The sequence below is a fragment of the Necator americanus genome, chromosome II, assembly GCF_031761385.1.
Source record: "Necator americanus strain Aroian chromosome II, whole genome shotgun sequence".
In the NCBI taxonomy this organism is placed as follows: Eukaryota; Metazoa; Nematoda; class Chromadorea; order Rhabditida; family Ancylostomatidae; genus Necator; species Necator americanus.
Window position 1 is genome coordinate 13,447,714 of NC_087372.1, and position 10,776 is coordinate 13,458,489.

The 10,776-nt window shown below is 39.5% G+C and overlaps 2 protein-coding genes across 3 annotated transcripts; one reads left to right on the plus strand and one right to left on the minus strand.

Moving 5' to 3' along the window:
• Positions 1-1,370: 1,370 nt before the first annotated feature.
• Positions 1,371-9,618, plus strand: RB195_017716 (uncharacterized protein; the record flags this gene model as incomplete). 2 transcript variants are annotated; one of them, XM_064184829.1, is made up of 15 exons in its annotated part: positions 1,371-1,452; positions 3,291-3,387; positions 3,992-4,154; positions 4,215-4,323; positions 4,385-4,527; positions 4,726-4,860; positions 4,930-5,052; positions 5,115-5,254; positions 5,314-5,410; positions 5,578-5,688; positions 6,724-6,868; positions 7,186-7,295; positions 7,674-7,784; positions 8,113-8,226; positions 9,601-9,618. In XM_064184829.1, the coding sequence occupies 15 exons, from the start codon at positions 1,371-1,373 to the stop codon at positions 9,616-9,618; spliced, it is 1,698 nt and encodes a 565-aa protein (XP_064040710.1). The 2 variants fall into 2 exon arrangements, with proteins under 2 accessions (XP_064040710.1, XP_064040711.1); XM_064184830.1 differs by lacking the exon at positions 1,371-1,452 and having other exon boundaries at positions 3,299-3,387.
• Positions 9,619-9,991: 373 nt separating this feature from the next.
• RB195_017717 (uncharacterized protein) lies at positions 9,992-10,520 on the minus strand (the record flags this gene model as incomplete). The annotated part of the gene is made up of 2 exons (XM_013441614.2): positions 9,992-10,151; positions 10,450-10,520. 2 exons carry the CDS (start codon positions 10,518-10,520, stop codon positions 9,992-9,994), a joined length of 231 nt encoding a protein of 76 aa, XP_013297068.2.
• Between the last annotated feature and the right edge of the window lie 256 nt (positions 10,521-10,776).

Below are 10,776 nucleotides of genomic sequence, written 5' to 3' on the forward strand. Positions count from 1 at the left end.
CGAAAAAATCTTCTAAAATGAGCATGTCACCATTCAACTCTTGAACACTATTCTGTTGTATGACTTACTCATCATAAGAAAATCACATTTCAAAGATACTCCCGATATTTTCCTACTTTATGACAAATGGCAACAACGATCGAGATCTCAAATCTTTTCATAGGACTTCTCCGAAGACAGGAAATAAACATGACAGTGGGCGAAACGATAATCTATTACGTTTGAGCACAAAAAGAAGGAAAAGGAGACTCAAAAGCACGCGGTTAGCTTAGGATCCCCACAAACTAACATAATTCTAACGAATAGTATCAGTTGTCCGTCGATTCTCGTTCTCAACAAAGGTGGACACTTCCTAGTTTACGAATGTAATTCTCTCTTATGAATATTAAGCCCCTATCAGGAAAAATAAGTCTTGAGCAATAAAATGAAGTGAAAATAAGTATACACGTTCTCCTAAAGCAAGCACTAATCTGGAAGTGTGCCACCATCCAAAGTATCCGCTAGCGATACTTCTTTGGGCGGTCGTAAGAGCGCATGCTTAGCTCGCCTAGGTAGTCTTGTTGCTGGAGCACAGAAAGGACATAAAAGTGAATACAGCTTTTCGTTTTTTTTCAGTGTTAGCAACGATTGCAAATATGCATGTAGATGGTAGTAGCTTTCACAACTCTTGTTCTGCGTTAATCATTGTACTTTGCATTCAATCATTGCAAAAATGACCTATGCGTGATCAGCAACGACTTTAATCATGAGGTACTCCTCTGCGAACAAAGCTGGTTCTACTCTGATTTGGTAAAATGTAGTAGCGGGGGCACTCAACGCTGCTCTAATCAACTTGAACTTCAGAGAACGTTACATAAATCAATGAGATCCTTAAAGGCATTACTCCACGAATCGAAGGTGGTAAGGATTTCAGGTGGAGTATTCGTATACGGGATAGTAGATTATGGAGAGGGGTGTGATTCCATACATTCCTTCCTAATTGCCGTAAAAACGGCCTGGAAGATGCGACGCCGCACAAGGCTGGCGCGCTCCAGTCGAACTCTCTGAATGGAAGAAATGGACGGAATCACCCTCCTTTCCATAATCTAATATCCCTTATAAAAATACTCCATCTGAAATCCGTACCACCTCAGTTTCGTGGAGTGATGCCTTTAAAGGCGGCATACCACGAATCTGACGTGTTGGGGAATCCGTGCGAAAAGCAAAAGATAGGGTCATAGTTAAAACTGAATGCAGGTTCTAGGTGTGGGTGGTGATGCTCATTTCTCCTTGATCGCTGTAAAAAAACAGGAGAAAAGGGAAAGGTAATTATGAGGTTTGTCAGAATGCTCGGATCTCCTTAGCAGCCTATTCATTGGTTTTACTTGAACATGGTGGTGAAAAGTGACAATGAATGGATTGATGGTTCGCACTTGGATGCAGCGCGTGTGACTGAAATCGTTGGGAGAAACGGTATCTTCCGCGCCGTTTTTCATGATGTTTAGGGAGAGATGGGCGGAACCATAGCGAATACCGCCTTCTGCAATTCCAACTCCAGCCTTTGCCGCAGATTTCTTTACCGCGTTACATTTGTAGTATGCTGCCTCTAACTGTCAATTGTCTCTCTCACTCTTCGTATGAAGAGCATTTCATAAAGTGATAGTTCGTCAGTCAACAAGTTATCACCAAACGTGAATAACTAAGCCAGCTGAGGTCTAAAACCTGATCATTAATCTTCAGGGATCCATGACACGTGGATTAAAGCTAGTAAGAGAAAAGAAGAAGATAGAGCTGGAACTATTGGTTTAAAGGCATCACCTCACGAATCTGAGGTGGTACGGATTTCAGGAGGAGTATTCGTATGTGGGATAGTAGATTATGAAGAAGGGGGTGATCTCGTCCATTTCTTCCTAATTGCCGTAAAAACGGCCTGGAAGATGCGGCGCGTGCACAAGGCTGGGGCGCTCCAGTCGAACTCCTTGTAGGAAATAGCGCACCGGAACGCCCGAAGCCGTATTTTCCGGGCCGTTTTTTTACGGCATCTACGATCCCGCATACGAATACACCATCTGAAATCCGTACCACCTTAGGTTCGTTGGGTGATGCCTTTAACTGCACTAACATCTCCAAATAGGCTTACAAGAAGTGAACAGCTAAGCCAATCGGGGGTCTAAAAGCCGAGCATTAGTCTTAGAGGATCTCTGATATGGAGGCTTAGCCTACTAACAGAAAAAAATGAAGATGGAGCCGAGACTACTAATGTTTTGACCTCAACAAACTCTCCAAACACGCCTACTGGTAGTGAATGACTATGTCATAGCATGTATTACTTTTAACAAAACCGAAAATGAACTGAGATATAGCTAGCAAGCGCTAGCTGCATTGCGTCTGCGCCGTACACGGAACTGAGCCCGACTTCAGGTTCCTTCGATCAGGCAATACCTATTTCTTTACGACATTCTTTACTGGACGTCCTTCCGCCGCAGACAACTGTCGCTTCGTTCCAGCAACTAGCGCAGAGACCGGGAAGTTAAAAAAAAAAACAGCAAAGAGAAGCAACAAATCCAACTCGCTTCACTTGTTCCAAGTAATCAAAGTGGTTGTAAATTGTAAAGTCTTCAGGAGGTACGTTCTCACCACTAAACAAGTTGCCAATCAGACCCTATCCAGCTGAGAGGAGAATCGAATCGTGCGAAGGTTCCGCAAAGACCGCCACCTGAAGATGTGTGTGTGTGTGGCTCCCTACGCAACAACATGTCCGACGCCTAACTTTTGCCGTAATTTCTTCACTCCTCCGTTAGGTGTGGTTGATGAAATTTAAGCATCCAAACTACTTCGATCTGGATGAGGTGTGCGAATTCTTTCGAAAAAGAGGTGGCGAAATAGCGTGCCCTGCAATCAACTGCTGCGCTGCACAGACAGGGTATCTCGTTCAAAATTTGGAGCAGTTATTCAAAGAACAACAGTTGGTCTCAAGCAGATAATCCTGCACTTGATTTCCCACATCAGTTCTACTGGACTTTTCTGTGAATATCTTAATTTTGAGTGCTGATTCTTCGTGTGGTATCCTTCAGGTAGGAAGTTGATGTGGTGGGGAATTCTGGTCACTTTTTTCTCCTCCGTGTGATTTGGATGTTCTGCCAATGCGTGTGTGTTGTTTGAATCGTTATATCTGTGGTGTGTTCCAAAAAAGACGATTGCTTGTTTCAATGCCTCTATTTCCGTTTCCCTATGTTCTTCATTTGTTGTCGTAAACAGTCAGAAATATTTATGATGCTTTTTGGGTAAACATTGATCCAATGAATTTGTAGGTCCAGATATGTCGGCGAAAGTAGCTGGTGCTCCGAAAACTTCGGGAAAAGAGTCCTCATTCAAGGACAAAGACAAGCCGGAAAGTGTTCGCAACAGGTGGGCTTTTTTTTCCATGCTCATTCTTCATTCGTTCGCTATGTGTTTCATGTTTTTCTCGTCAATCCTCACCATATTTGATGCCCCGCACATAAAATCTCGAGGCACTGATCACATATAGTCAGCCAAATATTTCCAACCGAATGAGCGGGAATTGTGTTTTACTGAAGCAAAACAGAGTGGAGGAGGAGTTCTCATCAAGTAGCGATGGAAGGAGAGTGCGCTTTGCGGTAGAATGTCCACACACTCAGCTAAACATATTTTCCGTCGATTATATGTGCTAAGAACAGAAACGGATTCAGGGGGTAAAATGTGGTTGCGGGGAGGCACTCAGTGACGCTATTATTTCGGGATGGTATATATTACTTTTTTTTCTTTTAGTAACTTTAGCTTACATATCGTAGATCCTCTGAGACTAATGCTTATGTAATAGGACCCAACTGATTTAGTTATTTACTGCCAGAAATAACGGCGCCTCCGAGCCACCACCGCCATTTTTTTTAGAAGATACCACAGTCGACTTTGATCCTACCTTGCTACGATATAAAATCTCTTCAAATTATCAGTAAAACGAGTTCTCATTAGATAAAATGGTTTTTTTTAGCAATATTGTGGCTGCAAAGGCGGTGGCAGATGCTGTTCGAACATCGCTTGGTCCTCGGGGAATGGACAAGATGATCCAGTCTGGCAACGGTGACGTTACTATCACCAACGACGGTGCGACGATATTGAATCAAATGAGTGTCGTTCATCCAACTGCAAAAATGGTGCACTTAATTCATTTTTGTCGATTCATTCATGGGGCTCATATAACAGAGTGTTTGCAGCTTGTTGAGCTCTCTAAAGCTCAAGATATTGAAGCAGGTGATGGCACTACAACTGTTGTGGTAATCGCTGGCGCTCTGTTGGATGCTGCGCAAACTCTTCTTCAGAAAGGTCTTCCATTCCTCTCTTCTTTACACTTTTCTTGAATGTTATTATGTACCTTTATTATTAGGTATTCATCCTACTACCATCTCGGACTCATTCCAAGCTGCCGCAACCGAAGCAGAAAAGATTCTCGTAGGAATGAGCTCCTCTGTAGATCTATCCAACGATGAACTACTTGTCAAAATGGCAACAACTTCTCTCAATTCCAAGGTTATCTATGCAAACTTTAAAAAATGTTAGATTGCTATTTTTGCTTGACTGTTGCTTGCATCCTTCGTTTGTGAATTTATTTTTAAAGCTTCCATCCATTTATGATGTCATTGATTTGGTTTTTCATTAACTGCAAGACTTGATACCAATAGGTGATTCTTGGCCTCAGTGATTCCTCTGATTTGACGAGGCTTTCAGGTGGTCTCCCAACACTCTTGGCTACTCGCCCCAATGGCAGTGAATGCTGTCAAACGTATCATTGATCCTGCCCATGACGCATCTGTTAACCTAAAAATGATAAAGATCATCAAAAAGATGGGAGACACCGTCGAGGTATTTCAACATTTTCTTTTAAAATCCGTTGAGTTGGGATTTCTGTTGAATGATCCGGTTGTCACTCAGGAATCTGAAATGATTGATGGAGCACTAATAGACCAGAAAACAATGGGTCGCGGAGGGCCCACTCGTGTCGAGAAAGCCAAAATCGGCCTGATCCAATTCCAGCTTAGTCCACCAAAGACCGATGTATAGTAGATGTCTTTGAAGGTTTCACTTTTCTTCTTATTCAGAATATTATTTGTTTTTAGATGGAGAACCAGGTCATAATCTCTGACTACACTCAAATGGATCGTGCTCTAAAAGAAGAACGTCAATATATTCTCGATCTATGCAAACAGATCAAGAAAGCTGGGTGCAATGTGCTTCTTATTCAGAAGAGCATTCTCAGGTATGAGGTTGTTGTGACAATATCACCAGCTGATTTTTTTAATTTTTTTTTAATTTCAGAGATGCTGTGAACGAATTATCGCTGCATTTCCTTGCAAAGATGAAAATTATGGTAGTTAAAGACATTGAACGCGAGGATATAGAGTTTTACTCTAAGGTATTCACTTCCCTTCAAGTTTATTATTTTACTTATTTGCTTCCCTTCCTTCCAACTTCGAGTTTTTGTCTTTTCCGAAATGTCGCGTTGTAAAGTTGTACTGTTTTGGATAATAATGTGATGTGAGGTATTGTAAAAGTCTTCCATAATTATTCAGCTTATCTTAGATCCTCGGATGCCGTCCTGTTGCTTCGGTGGACCACTTTGTCCCAGAAGCATTAGGATCTGCCGATCTCGTTGAGGAAATCCCATGTGGAGCTGATGGAAAAGTCATTAAGGTTTGACCTTCGCCTAAACCAGAACAACTTTTTCCATTTTGCTTGCTATCTCATTGTCTTGATCTCTGTCCCATTTATTCCTAACAATAACAACGCAAAATGCACAAGAGAAGGCGTTTCCGCAACGTCAAACTATTTATATTTATTATTTTACTATTTATATGACTGGCAGCGCCTTGAATTGCGTTTAATGCATTTTGCGGTTGCCGATCTTGTAAGCATCTCTTGTCTAGTTCCGTTCTCTATTTAAGTCTCTACATAAGAGTCCATGTAGGTGTTCTTTCCGTTTATGCTTTTCGTTTTCTTATATAGAGCCCTAGACATGTGTGTCTGGGTTCGATTTTTTTCAATGGGTTCCTACCGTCCATTCCAGGTTTTTTTTTAAAGATGGAAGAAATAAGAGTTCATAAAATTTTTGCCGGTTATTCAGTGGAACACCTTATTATATTTTTACCCATATAAACAGAAGCATTTGTGGCAATTAAGCTTGGATTATCGATGTTTTAGGTGCACCCAAATTTATTGCTTCATATCCTATTTATTTTCAACTGATTGAAAATCATTCAATTTCTGCACACAAAAAACCAAGTCAAATCAAATTTGTTAGTAGCTTCTGATTTTTTGTTAAGGTAATCATTCATTTCTCTAAAAGAATTCTTCAATAAGAAAGCATAAATATTGAGAAGTGAGACTTGCTCGTGTGTACCGACACCTGTCCCTCGTGCAATAATGTGATATTGAAACAACAATTCACCGTAACTTTAGAGTTTTGTAGTAAAGTTATGTTAGTCAAGTTTTGTTAAAGCCTGACTTTCAACACTAATTTGGGTCTCTTCTGATTTCTTTCTCCTAAGGCTTCCCGAGTAACTATTTTCATCTCTATAATAAGATTCTGCTTTTTCAGAAGTACGTATAAACTTTCAAAATGATAAATATAAATCTTCTATGCCTTTTCTCTTATTATTTTACATGATCAGTTCCCCTCATAAACTAAAATATTTAATAATAAGATAAGGTTCACATATAGTATTTAAGGTCACTGGTGTTGCTAATCCTGGACAAGCATGCTCCATTCTCCTTCGTGGTTCCAACAAATTGGTTCTGGAGGAAGCAGAACGTTCTCTTCACGACGCGCTTTGCGTTGTCCGATGTTTGGTTAAGAAAAAGGCACTCATTCCTGGTTAGTTGGCTTTCCCTGTAAGAGACGCAATATTAACTGAAACAGCGGAAAACTAGCGCTGTATTTCGTCGAATGCCTTGTTGCTCCATCGAGTTTAGATTTCTTGTACTATTGTTGTTTCGGTTCAATGTTCAGCTATCTTTGTTTTTTTTTTTAAGTTTTCTCTCAAATCTTCTTTGCACTGTTCAAAAGTTATTTTAGAGGTCAGGGGGATAGGGGATAATTTTGGGTTTTTTTTTAATTGAAATAATTTGTTCTAGTACTTTTTCAGGCACATGTTGGTAAATCATAAAATTTCTGCAAACTTTTCTGTTCAGGTGGAGGTGCACCAGAAATGGAAGTTGCTGTACAGCTGCGTCAGCTAGCCCAAAAACAACTAGGAGCACAACAGTATTGTTGGCGAGCATTTGCAGACGCTCTTGAACTAGTAAGTACCAAAGAAACCCTCTCATTTTCTTTAAATATCCCATCGTTCATCTTATAGAGAAATTTTTGTTGGCCCATTCTTGACACGAATGTATAGGTGCGAGAGAGCCCACAGTATGACTAAGATGTGAGAAAATACGGGTCAACGGGGGGAGCGCTATGTGGAGAAAAGGGAATATGCAAGGAAAATTAGATTAAGTTTAAAAAAAAGAAGAAAAATAAATTTTGACAACGGAGAACTTCAGAAAGAAATAACTTTTAATGTTTCTCTTGAATTTCTAGTAACGTTAGATATCTTTACACAGCCGTCAGTCTGTTTGTATTAATTGTTTTCGAAAGAGAAGAGTTTGCAATGTTGTTTTAATAGTAACTGTTATAGGTGCCTTATACGCTTGCCGAAAATGCTGGTTTGTCACCGATTCACACTGTGACTGAATTACGTACGCAACATGCCAATGGAAATACTGACTATGGAGTTAACGTCAGAAAGGTATTGGTCTCATTGAGCCTTTATATTCATACACTATTTAGCTGCGGTAATCGCATATTTAAGAATTTGAAGAATTAAGAATTACGTGAAAATGTGAATCTTGAGGTTATCGTTCACATGTATGATATAAAAGGGACTATATCTTATCCTTATCTCCTATGTCCTATCTTATGTTATCTCTATCCTTTTTCTCTGCTGGTGTTAATGTCTCTTTCCTGGAAAGTGCGAGCTTTTCTGGACTGCTGAAAAATACTTCTGGAAACACTGAAAAGTTTCTATATCACCAGACGTTATTTTCCTAGTTGTTAGCTACAAAAAACAATTATAGGGTTATGTTACTGACATTCGTGAAGAAAATGTCCTGCAACCTTTGTTGGTTACTCTTTCTGCGGTTAAACAGGCATCGGAGTGTGTAAGATCCATTCTCAAAATCGACGACATCGTGAGTTTTGTACCTCTACGTTATGCATGCTGATTACAGCTAAATTTCGCTTCCACTTGTGTTACTCATTCCGCTGGTGCATAAGTTCTTATTTGATACTAATGTTGCATGAACTGGAAGCAGAAACAAATCCTTTAATTATTCTCTCTACGTTATTTGTCTCTATTTCCCACTTCGAAAGCACTGTACTTTTCTTAGATTGCAGAGAATATTTCATCTCAATACAGAAATGAAACAAGACCTAGCCGTTTTTCCTCGCTGTTTTTTTTGGCATTTTTGAAATATTTCCCCCTGCACTATTACTAGCTTTGTTTCGCAATCCTTTATTCAATGCCATCTACTGATGGATCTAACAAGGGATAGTTTTGTTTAACGACTACTGCCGTTCATGGTGATGCTTCCGTTCGACTATCCCTTCTGGGACATGTCATTGCGAAATAATCCAATATGCTATGCCATTATTTACATTATGCAAAAAATTGTTTGTGGAATCGTTCACATGTGTTTTTGAAGTTTTGCATACGTGGTTACACATTTCCGTGGTTAAACTCTAATTTTTATTTGCTCCCGTTGTTTGAATAGAGGAATAGTGGTAACTTTGAAGGAGTAAGTTTATGCGTAAGGCAGTGGAACGGGAGTTTTATCAATATCTGATCAGTAACATGTCCTGATTTGATTAAATGTCTCCTGAAAATGTGCGAACTGCTCTTCTGTGTTTCATTGCTAGAAGTGGAGCGTTGTTGAATTGTTCTTCACTGTTTTTTTTTTCTGTGTTAGAAGCCTTTCTTTGCATCGTTTATTTTTTGCTAACCGTTTTTACTCAAAGTGGGAGTAGGCTCCACATACAGGCGTTGGGAGACAAATCGTTAAAACCTTCTTTGTTGAACTTTCGCATTACTTGAATTCAATTCTATCTACTTACGTTGATTGATAAGCGACGATGAAGATGACAGTTGCATCGAATAGCAAAATTCAGTGGAACAAAGTATGCAACTGAGTTTACATAAGCGTGTTTACATAAGCGTGAAATTATATTTATGACGAATTTATTTGTTTTGGATTCCTTGTTCAGATCGCTGCACTGCTATACATTCAAAGCCTGTTTTGCTAACTGACAATATTTGTCGTTTAGTGCACGACCTGTTACGGAAAAAATAATGTCCATTTAACGTATATGTAGTTCGTTTTCTCTGAAGATTGGAGTTATCTGATCGTAATGCTGGCTGTTCATTCTCCATTCTTTTTTTTCACGAGTATTGCACCTTGTTCATATTCAGAGACGAGGTAGATCTTTTAGATCCTACTCTAAAAAGAACTTGAAAACGTATGTTTTTCTACCCGTGAGCTTCATCCTTCTTTAATAATCTATTTCAGGTTATGGCCGTACGCTAGTAGGAATTTGCTTGCTGAACTCTTCTTCGATCTTCTCCGCCGTAGGCGGTCTCACTGCAGTCATGTTTTACTTCATCAGCTTTTTAAGATCACCGTTTTTGCAACAGTCGCTGCTTTTACTTCGGTGTGCTCTCAACAGCAAATGTTATCTTTTTCAAATGTTGTCTGTTATTTCTTGTCTTGTAATGTTTAATAATAAAAACGTTCAAATCCTCACATTAAAAACAATTTACAGTAACAACATTTATCGACGAATTTGTGCTTGGCAATAGAAACAGGTGAAGCTCACAGAGATAGATGTTTTTGCACTGATGACGAGGAAGAGAAGGAACTGACTACTCGTTATGGGATGCGTCTGGGTGGTTTGAGGGCACTAGCTTGGACCTGCGAGTTTTCTATACGCGGATACATCGCGTGTGATAACGCAGCTGACGGGCGAGAAGTAGCAATTCCGTGATCCGACCAAACCTCCGATTTGGGACTTCTTTATTGGTAGCAAACCATTTTTTGACGGTTTGTACGCCAGATAGTATCTAGAAAAGAATACGTGAAAGGTCTGCTGAAAAGTAGTAATGTAATGGTTACAGTCAAGAAAGAGATGGGGTTGACAGAGTAATAATAAATGTTAAGCTTTTGTTATAAAACTGTTGTTGTTGAAATTTAATTAACTACAGTTATTAATTTCATAAAACATTGAAAACTTGGTGTTTTTCTTTTTTTTTTGTATGGAACTCTCTTAACTGTATACATTTGTAGTGAGGATGAGTTCATGCTGTGGTTTTATTTTCTGGCAACTCTGCCAGATTTTGTGGAGTCGAATGTATCACTAACCCGCTGGAGAGAGCCACTAGCGCGCAAAGGAGAAGAACACGAACGATTATCGCCGACAAGGACCCGTTCATTGCCTGAAAACTTAGAATTTTCAATTTCTGCATTACACAAACGAAAGAAAGCCAATGCAAGTGTATTTTTTGTAGACGAATTCAAATGAGCAAATCAGCTGCTGCCAGAGACTGCCTAGAAAAATAATTTTCTGGAGGAATATGTTTGTTGATGTTTTGTTGAATGAAAATTAGAGAAATAAGAAAAAAAAAGTTCTACTCAGAAGTGTTCTCTACATGGAAGGACCCGACATATTGTTTGATTTAATGATTTTCA